Here is a 25,037-nt window from a genome sequence, read left to right as displayed (position 1 = left end):
GGAAGGAAAACTTCCAAATTCATTCTACAAGGCCAGCATTATCCATATATTAGTATACTTTTGATATTAAAATGTTTTTTTTTTACCAAGTTTATTAGTCTTAGCCAGCTTGACTCACATAAAATTTCCTTCCCAAGATTCCCTTTTACAAACCTTCTACAACTTCCTTTTTCAAATCCAAATTTTGTCCTTTGTTTTTTCTCTTCCTTATTTTGAAATAACCAGCCTCGCTTTAGGACAAAATTGGTTTCCTTTCCCTCAACGAAAATGCATCTCCATTTCTCATATCTTCTTTTACCAAAAGCACACAGCCTAGTTTCCTTGTGAACAGAGTTGTTGCCTTTATTGTTTCTAGTAGCTTACGTATATTGAATTTTTAAACATTAAACACCTTAATTTCTAGTGAAAATAAAAAAGTAAATAATTGTTAGCTTTTACGTTGGTATTTTGTGGTTTGGCAAATTTAAAATACATTTCATACGACACCCAGAGACCAATTTGACAATAAATTTCATATTAAAAAATAATAAAATAAAATACATTTCATAATTTGTAGCAATATATTCTTCCGCATAGTAAATTTGTTAACGTGACATAAAACTTGTTTATTAATAGACCTCAATTTCTGGGCCAGTGTTTTGGTGATGGACCCCTCGGAGGGTATAATGAGGAAGGCCTAGGTATTGTTTTAGATACCTTTTGCATCTTTGTTTTTTCATTGGCCTTTTGCAAGGAAAATTTTTTTAATGTTTTCTTTATTTTTGAGAGAGAGAGAGAGAGAGAGAGAGAGAATCCAAAGCAGGTTCCAGGCTCCGAGCTGTCAGCACAGAGCCCAGTGCAGGACTTGAGCTCACAAACCATGAGATCATGATCTGAGCTGAAGTCAGACACTTAAGCAATTGAGCCACCCAGGTGCCCCTTGCAAGGAAAATTTTAATGAAGCTATTTTGGAATCTTAAAGCCTTTTGGAAGCTTTTACACACCAAATAAAATAAGTATCCCTTTCTGTTTGCTTGATTTGGAAACCCTTGTTTTTAAGTGAACTTCTTAAATAAATTATTTTGTCTCATTGGAATGTTCCCCATAATGGCCATTATAATTCTAGGTTGTCTTTAGTTAGATTTTGCCATTTTGTTAATATTTATAGTTTCTGGGAAATAGTTCTAAGACATAAAATAAGCAGGTGTGTCAGAAGGTGGCATGCTCAACCCTTTGGAATTTGAGGACCCCATTTTTTTTAAATTTTTTTTTAACGTTTATTTATTTTTGAGACAGAGAGAGACAGAGTATGAACAGGGGAGGGGCAGAGAGGGAGGGAGACACAGAATCTGAAATGGGCTCCAGGCTCTGAGCTGTCAGCACAGAGCCCAACGCGGGGCTCGAACTCACGGACCGTGAGATCATGACCTGAGCCGAAGTCGGACGCTTAACCGACTGAGCCACCCAGGTGCCCCACGGACCCCATTTTTTTTAAGCTAAGCTTTTGGGTCTCTTGGAGCCAAACTAATACCTATGGGGGATGTGCCACTGGTTTGGGGATTATGTGGTGTTTTACAGAGTACCTCTGTGCACAGACATTTTCTTAAGTTGGTCAGTGACCTAGTGTCAATCTAACCCATTGCATGACCAACTTATCCTACCACAGGAGTCTTAGAGTTAGGTAACAGATGCTGTAACAGCTTTTACGTGCTCAACCCGTGCCCACCAATTTTGTAGCTTTTGGCTTCCAATTTTCCATTAGCAACAGACTTTACCTACACAAAGCAAGTAAAACAAAATCGTATTTTGGACACTGTGCGGTTTTTAAATTGGATCCAGTCTGATTCCAGCCAATAACCACCAGCAATTACAAATGTGGAATTTGGGGACTGAACCAAGGGCTGGAGATTCCAATCATATGGGGAACTGTAGAAAGCTAATTAGATTGGGAACTTGACACAAAGAGAGTGGAACTCAGAATCACGAAAAACTTTCCTACAGTCCTCAGAAACGGCAATAAAGACAGAATTCAAAGGGTTTGCAGGTACCATGCCTGTGTTTCTCATTGTCCCTGATGCCATCAGAAATGTACTTTGGATTCCATCATGGCTACCAATGCTCTTAAAAAACAAAACTCAATTGACTACATTTTAGAGTTCCTATTAGCTTTATTCAGTGTCTCACGAATCAAGCAGCATCCCATCTGGCAGATAGAAGAGAGCGCCAAAGAGCTGCACAAAATAACTTTCATAGGCAGAGGGGGGTGGGATAAAGAGGTTTTTAGTAAAGAGTGGATTGTTTGTGTCAAGGTCACCTTCATTTAGGGGGGATGGCAGAAGTCTATGAGGCAGATTACCTCACTAGTGATGACCATGTCATTCCAGATTAAGATTCCACTCCTGGGAGAGGCTGAAATTGTATGGGCTTAGCACAAGTGATTCCATTTGGAGCCTATTGTCTCTGTTAACAGTGGCTGTGACCGAAACAGTATGGCCAACGAAGTAAAAAGTATTTACCATCTGGTGCTTTACCAAAAAAAGTTTGCCAACCCTTATCTAAAATATAGGTTACACACACACACACACACACACACACACACACAATCCCAACGTTTCAGTTGCCAAATTTAGAACTTACAAGGTAGCTGGAAGCAAAACAGAATATGTAAATAGATAACTATAAAATAAAAATATGTATTAATGGAGTTTATATCACGGATTTTGATGTGTGAAATCTACCATTTTTAAGGCATTACCATGTTATTATCTGGACTCAGGAAGGAAAGCACACTCCAAACATAATAACCAAAACTATAAACTATTTGAATCATAAATAAAGATTCAATATTGAATTCAAGTCAAATATGTATATATAAAACAACTAGTCTCGAACTTTAGGTCGCAAGTCAAAATCCTAACTAAAGGCGTATCTGACATATAATGAAGCATTGCCCATTATTTAAAAAAGGTGAAGGAGGGGCGCCTGGGTGGTGCAGTCGGTTAAGCGTCCGACTTCAGCCAGGTCACGATCTCGCGGTCCGTGAGTTCGAGCCCCGCGTCGGGCTCTGGGCTGATGGCTCAGAGCCTGGAGCCTGTTTCCGATTCTGTGTCTCCCTCTCTCTCTGCCCCTCCCCCGTTCATGCTCTGTCTCTCTCTGTCCAAAAATAAATAAACGTTGAAAAAAAAATAATTAAAAAAAAATAAAAAAGGTGAAGGATTATCTAACCTTCCTCTAAAATATTAGATGGCTGCATTAGCATCCTTGAGTTGTACTGGACAGTGCAAGAGTTCAGGAGAGAAACACAAGACATTTGAAAAAATAAAGTTATATATTGGAATTATGGGAAACCCACATTTGTTTATTCCTTTGTGCCTCCTGATAAATATTTATTGAGCACTTGTAATATGCAAATGGACCTACCAAGTTCTGTGAGGGATGCAAATATTCTTATCTTGAAGGAATTTATCATCTTTGGGGAAAATAATACATGTGCACACCCATAATTATAATACAACTCGGAATCTGGTGAGTTCAGTAGGAGTACAGAGCTATATAGGAGACATTGGAAAGGGAGTCTAAGAAGAGAGAACATTATGAGCAAAGTTGAAAATAGGAAAATAAAAGGTATGTTTGGAAAATGTTGAGCATCCTATTGGCTATCATATAAGGTAGGAAAGGAAAGCAGTTTGGGGATTATAAGATAGAAAAATCCATTGGTGGAGCCCATGAGGGGCTTACAGCCCTGTCAAGGATTTGTATTTTATGCAGTAGGAATATCATGGGAAAATCACTGATGACTGGTAGATATGGGGGTGATGAGAGTAAGCTGATGGTGCTCCAAAAGATAGGCAGCAGGTGAGGTGAGCCAGAGACCACAGAGGAACTGATTTCTAATCCAGGGTGACGCATTAAGATCCTACACTAGATGGATGGCAGATGGAATGGAAAGAAAGTCACAGAAAGGAGAAGCATTGTGAAGGGAAAAGAAACATAAGATTTGACAGCAAGCGAGATGGGACAACGTGAGAAAGAAGTAAGAATGAAACACTGAAATGAAGTTTTCTGACTTAAATGACAGGAAATAGCATAGTGCTGTCAACAGAAATAGAGAGTTCCAGAGAAGGAAATGGTCTGAGGGAAATAATAAAATCCACTATAAAAATGCTCAGCAGATTGAATTGTTGCAGGAAGTACATCCAGATGGAATATCTAAATAGGAAGTTGGACATGTGGGAATTTTCGTTCAAAAGAAAGCTTAGGGGCTGAACAATTTGACGTGGAGGTCATCCATGGTCCCATATAATTTTCTAATTATCCTGTTCACTTTTACCCATAGAAAATGGAATATAAGCATCTGCATGTAGTCTCACTTGAAAAGCAAACAAGAAAATAAAAATAAGAATTAATTTATTCAACAAATATTTGAAGTACATATCTTCTATGTACTAGACATTGGACTATGCTCTGGAGACTCAGTGATGATGGAAGGACACAGCCTCAGCCCTCAAAGAGGTCACTCTGTAGTTCATCTTTAGGAACACTCAAGGCTTCTTAATACTTATTTTGTGGCCAATAGTCTTTTCACAATGATTCTCGTACAAGCATTATTAAACTATGTAAAGTATTATTAAACTATGTAAAGGCTCTTCTAATTCAGTTTATTTTTCTTTCAGGATACGTATAGCGGTTTGATGGGTCCTCTGATTATTTGCAGAGAAGGGGTATTGAATGAAAAGGGAAGAAGAAGCGATGTTGATTATGAATTTGCTCTCCTGTTTTTGGTATTTAATGAGAATGAATCCTGGTATCTGGATGACAATATTAAGAAGTATCTCAATAAAGATCCACGAGATTTTAAGCACACTGACGATTTTGAAGAGAGCAACAAAATGCATGGTACACCAGAGGTTTAAAAAGAAACCCTTGCTGAGATAAACTCATAGAAATTCCTATAACTGTAGGAAGTCCCCAGCCTCCTTCTCTGAACCTTTCCCATTCCCAGGGGCACCTAGACTGAGGAAAGTCCTCCAAAACTTTCCTTCAGAGGGAATGAACTAAGCCATTGGTTGATTGCCAGCAAGGTCCAGTGAGACTCTGGACCAATTGTTTAGGGAGCTCTGTCTCTGAAGGCTGGAATCCCTAAACTATAAGCCTATAAAGTAATTCTTAAAAAATGAATCATCACTTATTGGTGTATTTCTATAAGAATACACAATGACATCTAGCTAATCAAATTTAAGGGTGTGGTTTAACTGTTGCTGGGACATGAAGCACCATGATCAAGTTTCTGTTTTAAAGTGTCTATGTTATTTATTTAATTCTATGTAATTTAAGGGTTTTTTTTTAATGTTTGTTTATTTATTTATTTATTTAGAGAGAGGGAGGGAGAGGGAGAGGGAGAGAGAAAGAGACAGAACGCAAGTGGAGGAGGGGCAGAGAGAGAGGGAGACAATCTGAAGCAGGTTCCAGGCTCTGAGCTGTCAGCACAGAACTCACGAACTGCAAAATCATGACCTGAGCTGAAGTCAGATGCTTAACCAACTGAGCCACCCAGGTGCCCCAGTAGTTTCATTGTTTTTTTTTTGTTTTGTTTTGTTTGGTTTTGTTTTTTAAGAGAGTAATATGTTGACACATCCACACTCTCTGTTCCAAGATCTACCTCTGACCAAACGTATACAAAAAGAGGGCTGGCCTGAGATCACAAAATCAGTTCAATGATAACATTGATTAGAATATAGTAGGCTGATTTCTGATTCGGCTACTCTTTCTCCTATAGTTTTGCTTCCCTTTCCCCAAAATTTCTTAGTATGCTCTCTATTTTTTATTTATTTATTTATTTATTTTTTAATTTTTTTTTCAACGTTTATTTATTTTTGGGACAGAGAGAGACAGAGCATGAACGGGGGAGGGGCAGAGAGAGAGGGAGACACAGAATCGGAAACAGGCTCCAGGCTCTGAGCCATCAGCCCAGAGCCCGACGCGGGGCTCGAACTCCCGGACCGCGAGATCGTGACCTGGCTGAAGTCGGATGCTTAACCGACTGCGCCACCCAGGCGCCCCATATGCTCTCTATTTTTAATAAATGTAACTCATTTGGTTGTGCCATGGTGCACAGAATAAAAAGTTAGTAGAAAGAGTGAGAGTTTCCATCATGTCAACCAGCTTGAGTTTGCTTTGGTCATTGTTAGGTCATGGGCTCAGCCCATGTGAAGCTTTCCTTCTTTTGGAAATTCAGGTATTCTTAGGAACTTGCCCTAAACTTGTTCTCAGAAAGCGAAGTATTAAAGAAATGGCTCTTAATTCATTCAATTTTGATTTATATAAACTTGATTCTCTGTGCTTTAGTTCACTCATCTATAGACTGATCTAAGTAATGGCTGCCTCACAAATGAGCCTCTAACCCTCTCCATAAAGAGAATATGCCAAACAAACAAGCAACCAAACAGCACACGTTGCTACCCAAGACGTAGCTTTTAAAAATTAACTACTACTTCCCTTTTCTGTCTCTCTTCTATAAGGATTTCTTAGTAATCTGAGTTTTGGGTCTAGAATGGTGGGGACGTGTTTATCAGGTAGATGAAAATATTGGTAACCTAAAGATCTTGAACCATTTCTAAAACCAGATTAGGTACTGACCACTAATTGAAGGCTATTTTGTTTTTCACCTTCCTAGCTATCAATGGAAAGATTTTTGGGAATCTCCATGGTCTTATCATGAATGAAGATACAATGACAAACTGGTATCTGTTGGGACTAGGAAATGAAGTGGACATACATACCATCCATTATCATGCTGAGAGCTTTCTTTTCAAAGTAAGTATAAGGAATATGCTTTGGGGAAGACTTTTTGAACTAAAAGATTCAATTTTTCACTGTGAACAAAGAGAGTTATTTGGCACTAAGGCTTGTGAGGTTCATATTAGAGATCGGAACAGAATAATGTGAGCCCGTCATTGGGTGAGCTCGAGCCCCACATTGGGTGAGCTCAAGGTAAGCAGGAGTCCTGCTTTGGGTAAGCTTGAGCTTCACTTCCCTTTCTGTCTCTAGCCCCCCTCCCCACAATTTCTCTCTCTCTGCCCCTCGTGGGAGTCTCTCTGTCTCTCTGCCCCTTGCTCACCTGTGCCCCCCCACTCTCTCTCAAAAATAAACAAACACACAAATAAATAAGTAAGTAAGTTATCCCAAGTGCTTAGTGAAATCTATAAGGAAATAGAATAGAAAAGAATCATCACATCTAATCTGTGGAAGTAACTGCATTGGTCCTTTTCTAGTTATACAGGAAGGAATAAATAGTATATTTAATAAAACATCTATTTTTCCCCTCTGTATATTTATTTAACATAGTTTAAGATACCCAGTATTAGTCTACAGTGATTACAGTTTTATAACTTAACTGGCTATCCTGCTTTTCAGAATTTGGCTTTTTCAACTCACATGTTAAAAAATGTATGAAAATTTATAGAATTCAATAAAATTGTAAAAATTGTAAAAATTCGAAAAAATTATAAAAATTTACAATAAAATTGTAAAAATTGTAAAAAAATGTAAAAATTATAGAATTCAATAAAATTGCAATTATTTTGTATTATGTCTGTAAACTTGTAAAATTCAGTGTAATTTACATTGAGTAAAAGTCCCTGTTTTGGAAAGCACATACAGTAGTGTCATCTTAAAATATAGGACGTCTCCATCACCCCCTAAAATGTTCGTGTTGCATTTTCTGGAGCCAGCTACTTCTGACTGATTTATTTCCATCTCTCTCATTTTGCCTTCACGGAAATGTCATATAAATACCACCCATAGCACTTTGAATCTGGCCTGTTGCACTTGGCATAGGCATTTGAACTGCATCCGTCTCGTGTGCATCAACACTGTGTTCTAGTTGATTGTCGAGTAGGAGTCCAGTGGATGAATATACTGCGGTTTGCTAATTCGTTTCCCTATTTAGGGATATTTGGGTCTTTTCTGCGTTGGGGTCATTACAAGTAAAGTCATTATAAATATTTGTGTACGTATCTTCCTGTGAACCTAAGGTTTCATTTCCCGTGAGAAAATACCTTGGAGTTGGATTGCTAGACCATGTGATACGTGTACACTTAACTTGATGAGAAACTGCCAAAAGACTTCCACAGAGGCAGTGCCACTTTGCATTCCCACCAGAAAAGTATGGGAGCATCACCCGTGCCATATCCATGTCTGTACTTGGGGTCTTCCATTTTTATTCATTTTTTCTTCACCATCCTATTAAGTAAATAGTGGTATCTCATTGTGTTTTATTTACATTTTCCTAATGGCTAATGATATTGAGCATCTTTTCATGGGCTTATTTACCATCTGCCATCTGTAAACCTTCTTTGGTGAAGTGTCCACATTTTATGCCCATTTTTTAATTTCATTGTTTGTTTCCTTATCGTTGAGTTTGAGGGATTTATACGTACACATACTTTACCCGCTATGCAATTGCAAATATTCGCTCCCAGTTTGTGCCTTATCTTTTCATTTCCTTGATGTTATCTTTCAAAGAACATAAATTATTATTTTTAATGTTTATTTATTTTTGAGAGAGAGAGAAAGAGAGTGTAAGCAGAGGAGGGGCAGAGAGAGGGAGACAGAATTAGAAGTAGGCTCTCAGTTGTCAGCACAGAGCCCGATGCGGGGCTCGAACTCACAAACCAACAGATCATGACCTGAGCCCAAGTTGGACGCTTAACCGACTGAGCCACCCAGGTGCCCCAAAGAACATAAATTCTTAATTCTGATGAAGTACAATTTATTTTTTTTTTCTTTTATGCATCATGCTTTTGGTGTCATATCTGAGAAGTCTTTGCTTAACTCAAGATTACGAGGATTTTCTTCTAGCAGTTTTATAGTTTTAGGCTTTATATTTAGACCTCTGATCCATTTTAACGTTCATATACGGTCAAGGTTTAATTTTTGTATATGGATATCCAGTCATTCCATCACCATTCAATGAAAAGGCCACTGTGTCAAACTCATATCGATTGTATATATGTGGGTGTGTTCGGGGACTGTCTATTCTGTTACATTGATCTACGTCTCTGTCCTTTCTTGAATACCACCCTGTCTTCATTACATTAGTATGATAGCCAGTCTTGAAATCAGGTGGTGATTATTTTAGCTATTCTAGATCTTTGCCTTCCCATATAAATTTTAGAAACGGCCTATTGATTCCTATTAAAAAATCCCACTGCAATTTTGATTGGAATTGCATTGAATCTGTACATTGGCTTGAGAATTGATATCTTAACAATATTGAGTCTTCCAATTCGTGAACGTGGCATACCTCTCCATTTATTTAGATCTTCTTTGATTTCTTTCTTCAGTGTTTTGTAGTTTCAGCATACAGATCTTGCACATATTTTGTTGGATTATTGCCTGAGTGATATCATAGGTTTTGGTGATAGTATAAGTGGTATTGTCTTTATTTCAATTTTTAATTGTTCATTGCCAATATATAGAAATATAATTGATTTTTGTATAATCGACTTTGTATCCTACAACTTTGCTAAATAGTTCTAGTAGCTTTTTTGTAGATTTGGGGGTGATGGTTTCCTGCATAAACAATCTTCTTTTCTGTGAATAGAGATGGTTTTATTTCTTTATTTTCCATTTGTATACTTTTTATTTCTTTTCTTCCCTTATTGTACTGGCTAGGACCTCTAGGATAATGTTGCATATGATTAGTGATGGGGGGAAAGGATTCAGTCATCCATCATTAAATATAAAGTTATCTGTAGGGTTTTTTTTTCCAATAGATCCTATTAACAAGTGGAAGAAGTTTCCTTCTAATCTTAGTTTGCTGATGGTTTTTATCATGAACAGATGGTAAATTGTATCAAATGCTTTTTCTGCATCTATTGAGATGGTCACATTTTTCTTCTTTAGTCTGTGAATTATTTTCTTTAGTGCATTGGTGATTTACATAGATTGATTTTCATGTTTTGAAACAGTTTTCAATCTCAGGATTGTCATAATGCATTATCCTTTTTATATATTGTTGGATTCAAGTTGCTAGTGTTTTTTTTAAAGGATTTTACATTTATTTTCATGAAGAATATTGGTTGTAGCTTTCTCTTCTAGTAAAGTATTTGTATGATTTGGATATCAGGGTAATGCTGGCCTCATAAAATTAGTTAGAAGTGATCTCTCCTCTTCTATTTTCTGGAAGAGTTTGTTTAGAATTGGTATTATTTCTGTTTTAAATGTTTGGTAGAATTTGCCAATGAAGCCATATGGACCTGGGATTTTAACTTGTTGGAAAGTCTTAATGTAATTTCAGTTTCTTTAACAGATAATCTGAATAGTGACGTGAGTCAGTTTTCATCTTAAGGAATTTGTTCATACCACCTAAGTTGTAGAATCACAGACAGTTATTCATAATATTCCTTTATTATCCTTTTTAATGTCTGTAAGGTCTTAGTGATGTCCCCCTCTTTCATTCCTAGTATTTGTAATCTGTGGGCTTTTTTTTCTTGGTCTGTTTGTCTACGAGTTTGTATTCGTTTTTTATTCCTGTGTAACAAATTACTCCAAAACTTGGTGGCCTAAAACCACAAACACTAACTCACAATTTTTCGGGTCGGAAATCTGGGAGTAGTTTAACTAGTTGGTTCTGATTCAGCATTTCTCATGAGGCTGCAATCAAGATGTCGGCTGGAGTTGCAGTCGTCAGGTTTGACTGGGACTGGAGAACCCACTTCCAAATTCACTCACAGGGCTGTCGACTGAAGGTTTCAGTGCCTCACCACGTGGCTATGGCACAGGAGCTGACTTCCCCCAGGCTGAGTGATCCAAGAGAAGGGAGCAAGAGAGAGGGTCTAAATCTTTTGGAAGTAGAATGCCATCACTTCTGGCACACACAGCTGGTCTCACAGACCGACTCTCACACACCGTAGAAGGAAGGGGACTACAAAGGTTATGAATATCTGAATATCAGGAGGCAGGGATCATTGGGGGCCATTGTGGAGGATGGCTACCACAAGGTTTATCACTCTTACTGACCTGTTCAAAGAACCAGCTTTTGCTTTCTTTGATTTACCTCTATTATTTTTCTATTCCCATTTTATTGCCCTCCGCTCTTATCTTTATTACCTTCTTTCCACAGATAGATAAATCTTACCGAGAAGATGTGTATGATCTCTTTCCTGGGACATTCCAAACCATTGAGCTGTTTGCAGATCACCCAGGGACATGGCTGTTACACTGTCATGTGTCTGACCACATCCACGCTGGCATGGAAACAACTTACACGGTCCTTCGGAACATAGGTACTGTTTTCTGTCAGTGATGATGGGTGATAGCACTGGGCTTCCTGTACGCCCTGAAAATAGGGGGCACTAGACCCTCCAAGAGCTCAGAGTCAAGTAAGAGAAATAGACATATAAATAGTAACTATAAGGAGTGCCTGGGTGGTTCAGTTGGTTAAGCATCTGACTTCAGCTCAGGTCATGATCTCACAGATCGTGAGTTCCAGCCCCACCTCGGGGTCTGCACCGACAGCTCAGAGCCTGAAGCCTGCTTCCGATTCTGTGTCTCCTCTCTCTGCCCCTCCCCCATTTGCACTCTGTCTGTCTGTCTCTCATAAACAAATAAATACATGAATAGTAACCATAATAGAATGCGATACATACCAAAATAGAGTACGGAGGACAGGTTCAGTGGCAGCAGTAGGAGGTAATGGTTTATAGTTTGGGGGGGATGAGCAAACATTCTAGAGGCTATAATGCTTCAGCTGGATCTTAATGGGTGGGCAGAAGCTTGAAAGGTAGATGGGGTAAGAACAGCATGTGCACTGGTGTGAAGTAGGAAAGGGAGAATTTCAGAAAGACTTGCGGATACAAATGGGATAAAAAATCCTCATTGGTACAATGAAATAACTCTTGAAATAACTCACGTCATGAAAAGAATCAAGAATCTACTTCCGTTGTTTACAAAACAACCACCTTGTCTTCTTTGTGCAGACAACAGGATCCCTTACTCCACCAAGTCTCCGTCTGGAGCAGCGTCCACAGTGCCCCCCAACGGTAATGATACCCTCTCCGAATCCTGCATGTGAGTGGTCAGTGTTCACTCCCTGGGGAAAGGCAGAGGACTGACACCTCACCTCTTCTTGTTCACAGAAGAACCTGGCAAGGAGCAGCTCTATTTCTTTGGCAAGAATCTGGGTCCTAGGGGAGCCAAAGCAGCCTTGGTCATCCTCTTCATCATCGGCCTCCTCCTCCTGGCCTCCACAGTGGTTCTCTCCCTCAGTCTGCACTCTGCAAGGAAGCGGGTTGTGTACCAGGAAGTCCAGTCCTGCGCACTCCCCACGGATGCTCTGTGACCCAGCTGGCCTTCCTCAGCAGGGAAACTGGACAAGATATCGTTCATCGAGAAAGGTTTACATTATTCCTGGATCAGGCTCTGATCGTCCGGAACACAAAGCAATTTGCTTTTACTTATTTATTTTTTAATGGGCTGTGAATAATCCTCAGGTATGAAAAACAGAAAGGAGAATACGTGTGACCGAGAAAACACACTCGGCCTGTTCTCTGAATGAATTTGCTGAAGTGGGGAAACCCTCTGAAAGGGATCTTTATTTTCCATTTCTCATAATTCTTAGATTAGACAGTGCTTCCTCAGCGAACCATCCCAAGTTTCCAGAAGGACGACCTTGGGAAAAGAGTTATAAGTCCTCAGACATCTAACGGGAGTAGCACTGATTTTTCAACACTGTTATGTAAGACGCTTCTCTTAGTCGTCCCAGGGAAAATAACTTTCTGAGGAGTTCACGAAAATGTCTAACTCAGTATCTGCTGATAGAATTTGATCAGATGAAGTTTTGGGGAGGCTTTTTGCCAGCTCTCCTGGCCTTTTCCACTTGAATATAAACAGCCTGTGCAGTTTGCCACAGAAGGCAAAGGTATCAGCATTTTAAAAGCATAATTGCTGCTGTTTTTATGCAAACCTATAGAGATACTTTAATGTTTACACCTCACTTACATGTTTTTACAATGTTTCCATTGCAACTTTTTTTTTTTTTTTCCAAAAATCATCTGGAGAATTTGTACTTATAGTTGAGAATGTGGAGGGCTGGCAGCTGTAAAATCACAGGCTAGGTTCTCCTGTGATGAGACAGAGACTCCCTAAAAGGTGAGTGAGAGATTCTACGAGGGAGGGAAACTTTGCAGAAGGCGAGTCTTGACTTGAGCTCTGAGTCTGATTTTTCACTCACCTAGCAGGATCTTCCCATGTCTGCATCTTCTAGGAAATAAAAACAGCCTCATCATGTGAAAAACACCAGAAAGAATTCATCAGTGCAGCTGACTGGTTGCGAGAAGAGATCTTAAAACATTCTTGATTCCGTGCCTCTTAAAGACATAGCCCTTTGTGGGAGGAGAAAACAAAAGAAAGAAAAGAAAAGGCTAGAAAAAGAGAATACCAGTGGGAAGTTTTTAATCAGTAAATCAGCTTTGAAGATGTGCATTAAAGTTTTCAGAAAGGCTCAAATGTACAATTAAAATATCAGCAGCTAAAGTCAACCCATTACAAGGCAATCCATACTCTCTGTACGCATGCCTAAACATTAGGTTAAGATTGATAAAAGCAACGTTGCTTATGACTAGACTGAGACATTGCCCTTAGCTCGAGGTGCCCTGCGATGCCAATGTCAATGCCAGATGAGTGATATCAGTATATCTGCTTTAGCAGATCATTTGGATGTCCAGGTGAACGAGCAGGACCTAAAAAAAATACTCTGGTGGCGGGATATTTCATACTTTCTCATCTTCATCTTGGTGAGGGGAAACGGGTAATTTGATAGAAGCTATAGTCTTATATCAAACAGGATGCAAATGCTAGTAGCTGTTTGTTCGAATGTCATATCGAACAGCGTACCCAAAGGATTTTGAATTCCAGCCTGCTAACCACTGATAATGTGATTTTGTAGTACGTGCTCTACAGTTTTCATCCGTGTGTAGGCTGTTTACTTTCATAATAATAATTATGATACATGCCTTATTTATAACTCATCTAGACAACAAATTAGTTATTTTTTCCTTTTCTCTTAGTCTATTTTTTTAAATGAAAATGAAACCACAGAGTAGTTTGATCATACATACCATTTCTCTTTTTAATAAAGTTTCCCAGATTATAAAACGGCTATTTGCATTTTTTTTCACTAAATACTACCAATCCCTGGACTTGGCATAGGAGATTGGTTAAACGAGAACTATCTCTTAGATTTAGCAATTATCTTAGTTGTACATGCTAAAGGAAATGAAACAAAAATAATAATATATCTCCAGGAATAATAGGACTCCCCCCCTCCCCCAAACATGTTACCTGAAATGTACCATAGTTCTTTTTCTGCCGGGGTCCTTTGAGAAAATCAGTTACATTTAGATACATCTCCTGTTACAATGCAGGATGTGTCCTTGCTCCTGGCAGGGCGCCTCTCTCACTTGGCTCTGGACCTCACCATTCTTACTTGCTCAAGGACTTCATTCCCTCAATATTTTGTTTTCTCTCTGAGAGGAAGTCGTCAACGGTACCCACCACTGAAAGTAGAAAACAGAGGGCTGTTGTCCTCAATTTCATAACCTAGTTTCTCTGTTCCCTCGGTAGCAGAACTTGCTACCTGTAACCACCTCACCTCCCGCTTTCCTCAACTTATTCCAGGGGCTTCCAGTCCAGTGTGCCTTGCTCCCACATCCCAATACGCTGTTGTCAAAGCAACAACCATGATGCCATTTCCAGTGGCTTCTTCCCCATCTTTATTACCCTCCACTTCTCCGCAACAGTCAGTCGACAGCTCCTTCCTTCTTAACACCCTCTGGTCCCTTGGCTCTTCAACATGAACCCCCACCAGCCTTCCTTCTTCAGTTGTTCTTCCTTCTCAGGCTCTTGCTAGTTCCTTCTCTCCCTTACAACTTCAGTGTTAGCATGCCTCGGGGCTGGACACTGGACCGTCTTCTCTCTTTTGCCCTCTAGGGTAGGCTGAATAATGTCCTCAAAGATTTTGTGTCCTAATCCCTGAACCTGTGTTGCCTTCTATGGCAAAAAGGACTTTGCAGGTATGAATAAGTTAAGGATTCTGAGACAGACTACCTAGATTGGCCATAAATAAAGTCACAGTGTCCTTCTAAAAGGGAAGCAGAGGGAGATTTGACTATAGAAGAAGGCAATGTGACAACTGGACCAGGACACTATGCTGCTGGCATTGGAGACAGAGGAAGGGGCCACAAACCAACGAATGCTGCTCTAAAACCGGGGAAAGGCAAGGGAACACATTCTCCCCCAGAGCCTCCGGAGGGATCTTGGCCCTGCTGGCACCTTTTGTTCCAGTGAGCATGATTCTGGATTTAAGAGCTCCAGAACTCTTAGAGACTAAATGTGAGCCATCAAGTTTGTGGCAATTTGTTATAGCCTTCTCCATACCTTATTTTATGTATCTTCATGAATCTGAGAACCATCTTTATGCTAGAAAATTAAAAATGTGTTTGGGCTGCAGGCCACAAATCCTGCTCAAGCAGGATCACTGCGGCAGTCTCCTAACCAGCCTCTTCACTGTCACTCTTGTCCCTTCCAACCGCTCCAACAGCTGCAGTGGTGTTCTCCCAGATCTGATCATGTCACTTCCCTGGGCAATACCCTTTGGTGTCTTTCCATTTCACTTTTAATTATATCCAAACTCCTTACCTCGGTCTAAGGCCCAGCCTGATTCGGCCCGTGCCCACCTCTCCAACTTCATCTCCAACTCTTCCCTGATCTTTTATCAGGTCTTGTGCCCTGCTAGTTCTTTCCTGCCTCAGGACCTTTGCACAGGTTGCTTTCTATGCCTGGAATACTCTTCCATTCCCCTCCCTCTCTTTCCTAGCTCATCTGTGAGCTCCCCTGACTGCCCTCTCTAAAGCAGATCTCTCCTCTTGTTATTTCCTATCTCCACTGTTTTCCACTAGAGCAGGGGTGGGGGCAGGGCAGGCGGGGAAGAAGATGTGTCATTCAATCCCAAAACGTACCTTACACTTAGAAACAAAGCAATGTCATCAAAACTAAGGAGAGTCTAAGAAACCGTCATAGCTAAGAGGAGCTAAGGAGACAAAGAAACATAATGTGGTATCCTAGATGGGATCCTACAACAGAAAAAGGATCCTAGGTAAACATTAAGGAGATACGAATAAACTAGATTTTCACTAATATTAACACGTCATACTAATATGTTCACGGGAGGGGGAGATGGACGCAGGAAGGAGTAGGGGTAGATGGGAACTCCCTGTACCATCTGTTCAATTTTTCTGTAAATCTAACGCTATTCTACAAATTAAAGTCTATTTTTTTATTGAAAAGCAGTGTTACACACACTCGTGTGACACCTTAAACAGTAAATTGATAAATGGTTAAACGAATACTGTTAAATTGTAATTGTGATTATCATTAGAAAGGAAAAGTAGGGGTGCCTCGGTAGCTCAGTCGGTTAAGCGTCCGACTTCGGCTCAGGTCATGATCTCATGGTTCGTGAGTTTGAGTTTTGCCTTGGGCTGTGTGCTGACTGCTCGGAGCCTGGAGCCTGCTTCGGATTCTGTGTCTCCCTCTCTCTCTCTGCGCCTCCCTTACTCGTGCTCTTTCAAAAATAAATAAAACATTTAAAACAAAGAAGGAAAAATAGGGGGCACAAATAACAGAATATTCCCATAGCATCCATCAGTCGCCAGGCACTGTTCTTGGCACTTTACATGTGTTAACGCATTTGATTCTTAGCACAATCCAAAGAGGCGTAACACTTTACAGATGAGAAAACAGAGGCACAGGAGGATGGACTAACTTTCCAAGGCCCACCAGTAGTGCCAGCATAACAATATACAACAAAGGGCCTAATTCAGTTTAATTTACTCAGGGAAGACTTTCCTAAGGCAATGACATCCAGCTGAGGTGAGGAGGGTGCATAAGGCCAAGCAAAGAGGCTACAATGGCAGTGTCTGGGGCAGGGAAAGACTTGGAGGAAGCCAGGGGCTTGGCCAACTTGGAAAACTTTAGGGGAAAGTGTGAAGTTTGGTGAGGCAGGCAATGGCCATGCTAAGAAACAGGGATTTTATCCTAAACCCATTGTACACTTTAAGCGCGGGGGGTGGGGGGACGTGATCAGATTGGGTCTTTTAAAAGTTCCCTCTGGCAGCTGTGGGAGCAAAGTGGCTCCCACACCTAGGGGATATACTCCTGTATGTGGTAAGGAGATAGGATGGTGGCCTGGATTCCAGTGTTGGAAATGCAGGTGGAGAAAAACCACCAGATTTTCTATATTTAGGAGAGAAGCGCCCAGTGAATTCGGAAATTGGTTGTGGCAGCTGGAGAAATGGAAACGTGAGAGGTGGTGCTCGAGGTTTCTGGCTCGGTGGTAGGGGTGGATGGTGGGGCATTCCGCCAGATGGGGAAGACGGGAGTTCCGGTTGAGAGGAAGGGGGGTGGGCTGCAGTCCTGGCCGTGAGGAGTCTGAGGTCCTGTGAGCCATCCAAGCGCAGAGTTGCGCAAACTGTTGGATGAGCGCTCAGAGGACAGGCCAGGGTGGAGATCTGCTGGAGGGACCTGAGGGCACACGGAGGAGGCCTGCACGGACCTGCCCAGGAACAAAGGGCAGAGAAGGCAGCCCAGGCTAGCCCAGCCCAGCCCGAGGAGCCCTCTCGCTTAAAGGGCCTGTCAGCTCCTAATGTTGCCCGCTAGAGCATCTCCTCGTGTCTACTTCTGCTCCTGCTTACTTCCCGTAAGCGGTTCAGGAGCAGCCGTCCCCAGCCCCACACCCGTTCATTTGCGGACAGTCCGAAGCTGGCTCCCATCCCGAGGCTCTGACTGGGAAGGCTGGAGGCAAAGCGCGGACCGGGCAGCAATAAGGGAAGCGGGAGGCTCCGGCTCACCACGGACCTCGCGCCTCTCCTCGCGCCCAGCCCCTGGAAGGGTCCAGAGTCCCCTCTTCTCTACACCTCTTATGGAAGCCGTTGCTCTTTGAAGCCTTTGCGGCTCCTTTTAACCCGATTCCACCGTGTAGGAGTGTTGCGAGTGGGGCGTCAAGGGGGACCATCCTGTCTCCAGGGTGAGGGGTCGCTTTCAGAAATGATTTCAAAACTCCCGGTCCGGGAAGAGGGGAAGGACGAGGCCGAGAGGGGCCGAGCATCTCCCGAGGTCCCGCCCCGGGGGAAGACCCCTCGGCAGAGGTGCGTCCCGCGGTCGCGCGCCAGCTGCCCGCGTCACCGCGGTTTCCGGCAACTCCGCGCCCCCGGCATCTCCGGCTCCCCGGTAGTTCCGGAAGAGCGCGGCGCAGCGAGCGAGCGAGCGAGCTAGCGAGCGCGCGAGCCGGCCGGGGGCGGCTTCTGCCTCCGGAGCGGGGCGGAGGGGTCGCGGGAACGAGGAGAGAGGTTCTCGCGCCTGCGGAGGCGGGGCGGCGCGGGGCGCAGGCGGCGCGCGCATCCCGGGGGCCTGCGCGGGCCGAGCGCTCGGGGGCGGGCCTGCGCCCAAGCGAGCGCGAGAGCTCCTGCGCCCGGGCGCACGGCGCGAGCTGCGGCGGCGGCGCTGTGGCTCCCTGGGAGCTGGGCGCCTGCAGACACAAAGGCTGGTGGGTTGTATGAGCAACCGGGGAGCCGGCAAAGGGAAAGCGAAAGCCGGGGGCGCGGCAGGTGACGGTGAAGGCGCCGCGCAGTCCTCCGAACCCTCCAGACGTCGGCGGTACCGGCGCCTGCACTCCTGCGCCAGTGGGGCCGAACCCGCGCGCCTCAGCCATGGCTATCGCCCACCTGGCCACCGAGTACGTGTTCTCGGACTTCTTGCTGAAGGAGCCCTCGGAGCCCAAGTTCAAGGGGCTGCGGCTGGAGCTGGCAGTGGATAAAATGGTCACGTGCATCGCGGTGGGGCTGCCCCTGCTGCTCATTTCGCTGGCCTTCGCGCAGGAAATCTCGATCGGTAAGGCCTGAGGGGCGGGGAGGGGCGGGTCGGCCTGGCCGGCGCTCTCCGAGGTGCCGGGGTCTGGTGGGAAGTGATTTTACTGCGCGCCCCTGGCAGTCCTGGAGGCTGCGATGGATTGAACGTTGGGAAGAAAGGTAGCCCCAGTTTTATTCTTTGTCCACGTGGTTCATTTATACCCCTGTGGATCCTCCCTGCATCCCTACTGCTCAGTTCTTCTCTCTGCTCCCCATTGATCCCGACAGCGGCTTAGTGTTCATGTCCCACACTTAGGACCCGCGCCCTTGCCATCAGATTTGTCGAACGGCCTCCTGTCTCCTTCCCGTACCCCTACATTTGTGCATTTACCTAAAATGTTGTAGCAGAGAAGTTCCTGAGTGGCTGAATAGAGGATAAGTACTCCATGAAAAGTGTGTGCGCTCTTCATTACCTGACATTTAGTTGATCCTTAGTGAGACTTTGGCTCTACAGGGTTGTTGTGAATCATGGGAGAGAACTGCACTTGGCAGATGTCAGAGGGATACCAGAATTCTTCATGGTTTGGGCAGGATTACATGGCCGATAAGAGTCTGGTCTTCCTCAGATGTTCTGACTTACACCATCGAAAAGGATGCTTATGAGTCAACAGGAAGTCAGTGTATGACAGCTAGAGACTGTTCAGTGAGGGAGAAGAGAGACCCGTGGGACTGGGCCTTGGGGAAAGCTTATGTGAGAAATTGTGCTGGTCCTGAGCTCTGGAGCATGGGTGGGAATTGAATAAGCAGAGGTGAGACCTTTGCCAAGATTATGAGATCGCAGAGAATGTTGCATGTTCCTGGAAGGAGAGAGGCAGGAAGGTTAGTCACAGTTCTTGGGATAGGAGCATGAATATGGGTCCAGATCAGCTAGAACAGAAGAGTACAGACTTGATGGTTTCAAAAGTGCAAAGTTACTGTTTGAGCAGAGGATGGACCCGTTGAAAACAGTCCTTAATAAGCCTGATGGTAACATGTAGGGTCTGTGAAGGGAGTTGGAGCTAGGGAGGCCGGATGCCCGAAGCTGGGGCATTGTTTGAGGTCTTGCGCTTGGGTGGGGGCCAGGACTTGAAGGGAGAGGATGGGAAAGGTGACTTAAAAGAGATCAAGGAGCAGTAATCGGCACTTGGGTACCTAGTTTTTAATGGGCCATGAAGGGAAGAGACTGACCAGAGTTGTTGTAAAGGCTGCAGGCCCGAGTGATTGGAAATGGTGGTTGATTAGGAAAGGGTTGTGGTGAGCTTGATTTTGTGATCTACAGCACTAAGTCGTTAAACTTGGCAGGAAATTGCCAAATTCATTGTGGAAAATAAGTGTTCACCTTGTCTTTGGGCAGGCATAGTCATGGGGTATCCTTCCACCTTCCAGATGGCCAGGAGTTGGGGAGTTCCAATAGAAAGGAAAATCAGCAAGTAGCTTGGGTCCTGGAGATAATCTCTCCCTTCAGCAGGTGTTCCTTGAGTACCAGCTGTGGGCTGGACCAAGGACCCAGGAGTAAAGGATGCATGGTCCCTGTCATGGAGCAGCAACAGTCTTGGGCATCTATCTGATGCCAGGAGGGAGGAGTTGGTTACCCTCTGTGATCAAACTTAATGTCTACCCCGCATATTAGAGGGATTCTGAAGGCAGCTGCACTGGAAGCACTCTCGACCCATCCAAGTTGATGGGCTGCCTGAGAGGCATTTGGTTGGCATTGGAAGTGGGCTTACCCAGCAGGAGCCTGACCTTATGCTATGTGCAGAGCACTGCTGTGTGCTGAGTGGGACATGAAAGGACTTTGAGGCATCGTCTTATTCCCACCCTGCAAGAGTTTACCGTCCGCCTGGGCGCTAGAACAGACATGCTGACAGGTGCCATTCAGCAGCGAGTGACTCAGTGACAAGACAGTGTCGAGCTCCGAGCACCAAGCAGGTGAAGGCTGGCAGGGACTGGGGTGAAGCTGTGGAGAGACCCCCATTGTTCTCAAGGGCTTCAGGACTTCCAGGGAGAGGACAGGCATGTGGGATGAAGCCAGCAGGACTAGGGAAGACCTGTCAGTACTCATTAGATGAAGCCAGAAAGAAAGACATTAGAGAGGAGAAGAGAGGTAACATAAATTAATGCATGGAGTTGGTACAGCGGGGTCATGTCAGGCAGCATTGATTTTTGGGTAGTGTCGGCTTTTGTGTAAAAGCAAAAACAAGCAGAGCAATTAAGGAGAACAGTAACAAAGAAAGAGAGTAGTAATTTAACATGCTTATTTATTTTTTACTGTTGAGAGAAAGCGAGCGCATGGGCAGGGGAGGGGCAGAGGGAGACGGAGAGAGAGAATCCCAAGCAGGCTCTGCTCTGTCCCACAAACCATGAAGTCATGACCTGAGCCAAAACCGAGTCAGATGCTCAAGTGACTAAGTCACCCATTCTCTCAAAGAATGAATAAATAAACTTAAAAAAAATTTTTTTAATCCTCTTTTTTTTTTTTAACATTTTATTTATTTTTGAGAGACAGAGACAGAGCGTGAGTGGGGGAGGGGCAGAGAGAGAGAGAGAGACACAGAATCCAAAGCAGGCCCCAGGCTCTGAGCTAACAGCACAGAGCCTAACACGGGGCTCGAACCCACAAACCCCAAGATCATGACCTGAGCCGAAGTCGGACGCTTAACCAACTGAGCCACCCAGGTGCCCCCCCCAAATCCTCTTAAGCATAAAATAAATTTTATTTTCCAGTTTCTGAAAACTAGATTTTCCATTAACTGATTTCTACAAAACAGGATGTAGGTTGTAACTGGGTGACAATTTTTACTTTAAGAAAACATTTTTACTTTAAAGAAAAGATTCTAATAAATCTGAAAATTTGCACAGACTTTTTAGAATTAAAAAAGTGTATGCATATGGAAGCAGAGTGTTGAGGATTGGAGAATGTGCTCGTGATAAAACATACTAGGCTTTGTATTAAAGGCTTCTCCTTAGTCTTTGGCCCATTTTCTCACTAGTTCAGCCCACCGGGCTCCTCTCAGAAAAAAAGGGACAGACCCTGCCCAGTCCACAGGGACCCGCAGGTGGGGCAGTGAACGACCTTTATTTAGGCCCTGCTGGGTGCCGGCACAAGGGCTGCAGACAGAGTCCCCTCCACAGAGATTCTGGCCCCTTCACTTCCCATGGGCCCTGGTGAGGGGCTGCTTGCAGGGATGAGGATTGCTGCAGGGATGGGGAGCAACAAGGGACTCCACCTTGCTATTTGCCCACAAGGTGTGGGTCATCATAGAAGCGATGAGATGCAGACGAGCAGAGAGGGGCTGGTGCCCATGGTCAAGGTAAAGGGAACTCCGGTAGCGCCTGTAGCGGCCTGAGGCTGGGACTGCTTACTGATCCTGACTGCCCCGTGATGGAGAGAAGTACAAGCAGAAACATTCTGGAAGGAGTTGCTAGGGGACTTCTTAACCCCTGAGTTGTGGTTGGGAGCATTTTGAAGACTTTTGGATAGTGAGCCACTGACTGTTGAACTGATGTAAGAATTAGGTAACTCCTGGTCTGGTTGGGCCCGATGCTTCTACTCCGCTGTCCTGAAACACTCCAGGCCCTCCCTGCTCCCCAGAGGGTAAGTTGGGTATGGAGAAGAACAACCACTCAATTTTACATCACCTGGCACTCAGCAGAAGACGGTCTAAATGTAATTGTGACCGGACTGGGACAATCACGTGGTGGGAGCCCGGCAAGGCAGAACTGACGCTCTGTTTGACCAGCCCTCACTTTTTCTCTCTCCGAGTCTGGCGTCATGTCTTGTACGCCACAGGCGCTCAGTCAAAATGTGGTGAAGGAAATGCTGGAGCACGTTCAAGACGCTCTGGGGTCCTCTCTTGGACTGCAGCTGGGCTGAGGGGGAGCAGGGGCATTCCGGGAAAGGGGAAGCATGGAAGAAGGGAAGCCAGGTTCACATGCCAAGGTCAGGCCAGAGGTTGCAGTTGGCAGGTCCTACCCGGTGCCTGGAATTCACCAGCTAGAAGCTTGGGGTCCCTAGTATGGAGAGGGAGATTCCCAGTCGCCGGGATTCCCAGGTCTTTTAAAAATCCAAGTCATGCCTTGTCATGGTTTCCTTCCTGACGTCTGCCCCAGATAATAGCATTGACGGATGTGGGTTATCAAGAGACAGAGCCAAGTTGTCTCACTTGACTTAGAAGTCTAGGTTATATTCCAGGTACCTCCAGTTCCCTTCTGCAGTGTTCTGGGGCATGGGGGGAGCTGTGTTTGTGATGTTGAAGGGCTCTACCTCTACTGTGTAGGGCGGATGAATGTCATTCCCTGTGGCCCAGAGAACACACACGTCACCAGTGTGGAAGCTGCAGGGAGACAAAGTTCTGGGCCACAGAAGGCCCCTCATTCTTTTTTTTTTTTTTCATTTTCTTAATATAATTTATTGTCAAGTTGGCTAACATACATACAGTGTGCTCTTGGTTTTGGGGGTAGATCCCCATGATTCTTTGCTCACATACAACACCCAGTGCTCATCCCAACAAGTGCCCTCCTCAGTGCCTAACACACCTGTTTTCAGAGAGAGTTTAGGAAACATGTGGGTGACAACTCTGTAGAATACAAACGTAAGTAGACTACGTGGCCTTTAAGCTCAGATTCTGAGTATGTATCCAAACTATTGAAGAAAAGTGCTACCTTTCAACGTGAATGGGATTGTGTTCTTGGAGTCTTTTGACGGGGTCTGCGGTGCCCTTGGCTTAGGGCTGTTCAGGGCCTGATGCTGAGATACTCCTCCTCAGGGACCGCTCTGATTCTCCGGTGCCGTAATCTGGCACGTTAGGCAGCCCTGGGAGAGGAGAGCTCCCATCTCCTGCCAGGATATGCTGCTTGCCCTGAGCCCGGCTGGCTGGAGCAGATGAACCGCGGGGACAGCCAGCAGGCCCTTGGGAAGGGGTGTTTTGTCTGCCCTTCCCTCCCTGCTGCCCTCCCAGTGAACACCCACGGTTCTGGGCAAAGGGGTTTGGTCTCTCCGGGCTGGCTCCGCTCTCTGGCTGTTTTTACAGGGCACTGCTTCCAGTAAGCAGTGGGGAGGCTGCCAATGAGTACAAATTTTTCAAGGTGAATTTTGTTTTAACTGTTGTATTTTTGTTGTATGAATGGTACCTAAATACATTCTCACGGTAAATAATGCGTAAACCTCCTCCATCATGTGCCGGAGGTAATCGCCATGGACACCTGGTACAGCTGTAAAGCGCTTTCTCTCATTAGTGCAACAGGTGTACGCATTCTTTTAGAAACAAATTGAGTCATGTGTAGTGGTTTGCCTTTCCCCACATAGTATGTTTTGGAGAGCATTCCATGTTAGTACATAGGCATTGCCTTACTATTAGTCTTTAACTCAAGTGTAGTTAACTTACAGTGTTAATATTAGTCTCAGGTATACACTGTAATTACTCAACTCTTCCATATGTTACTCAGTGGTCATCATGACAAGTGTCCCCTTTTCCTCTTTACCTGTTTCACCCATTTCCCCCTCTTGAAACCATCAGTTTGTTGTCTGTATTTAAGAGTGTACTTTGGGGTACCCAGGTGGCTTAGTTAGTTGGTTAAGCATCTGGCTCTTGATTTCAGCTCAGGTCATGATCTCATGGTCTATGGGATCAAGTCCTGTATCCTGCTCTGTGCTGACAGCATGGAGCCTGGTTGGGATTCTCTTCTCTCTAACCCTCCCCTGCTTGTGCAAGCACTCTCTCTCAAAATAAATAAATAAACATTTTTTTAAAAAGTATATTTGTCTCTTTTTTTCTTTATTTCTTAACTTCTACATATGAATGAAATCATAGGGTATTTGTCTTTACCTCCATCCATGTTCTTACAGAGCATAGTATATCCTTATCATAATTCATCTGAGCACTCTCTGAATGATGCACATCTAGGTTCTTTCAAAATTTCTTCTATTAAATTTTTTTTATGTTTATTTGTTTTTGACAGAGAGAGAGACAGAACATGAGCGGGGGTTGGGGAGGTCGGGGGAGAGAGGGAGACACAGAATCTGAAACAGGCTCCAGTCTCTGAGCTGTCAGCACAGAGCCCGACGCGGGGCTTGAACTCACAGACCGCGAGATCATGACCTGAGCCAAAGTCAGACGC

General features: G+C 43.9%; 2 protein-coding genes across 3 annotated transcripts in view; both read left to right on the top strand.

Moving 5' to 3' along the window:
* Window positions 1-13,722, top strand: part of HEPHL1 (hephaestin like 1) — an 82,779-nt gene extending 69,057 nt beyond the window's left edge. The window contains exons 16-20 of one of the 2 annotated variants that reach the window (XM_045483616.1): window positions 4,653-4,875; window positions 6,653-6,792; window positions 11,105-11,267; window positions 11,961-12,023; window positions 12,123-13,722. In XM_045483616.1, the coding sequence (XP_045339572.1) occupies window positions 4,653-4,875; window positions 6,653-6,792; window positions 11,105-11,267; window positions 11,961-12,023; window positions 12,123-12,322 (789 nt within the window). In that variant the 3' untranslated portion in view covers window positions 12,323-13,722. Of the gene's footprint in view, window positions 1-4,652; window positions 4,876-6,652; window positions 6,793-11,104; window positions 11,268-11,960; window positions 12,024-12,119 lie in introns of both variants that reach the window. The other variant, XM_045483615.1, reaches the window with a different exon arrangement.
* A 4,746-nt stretch (window positions 13,723-18,468) lies between these two features.
* Window positions 18,469-25,037, top strand: part of PANX1 (pannexin 1) — a 50,383-nt gene continuing 43,814 nt past the window's right edge. Inside the window, exon 1 of the mRNA XM_045483612.1 lies at window positions 18,469-18,924. Within this exon, the coding sequence (XP_045339568.1) occupies window positions 18,744-18,924 (181 nt within the window). The 5' untranslated portion in view covers window positions 18,469-18,743. The remainder of the gene's footprint in view (window positions 18,925-25,037) is intronic.

The sequence above is a fragment of the Leopardus geoffroyi genome, chromosome D1 (genome assembly GCF_018350155.1).
Source record: "Leopardus geoffroyi isolate Oge1 chromosome D1, O.geoffroyi_Oge1_pat1.0, whole genome shotgun sequence".
NCBI lineage: Eukaryota > Metazoa > Chordata > Mammalia > Carnivora > Felidae > Leopardus > Leopardus geoffroyi.
This window is presented reverse-complemented; position numbering and strand designations above follow the sequence as displayed.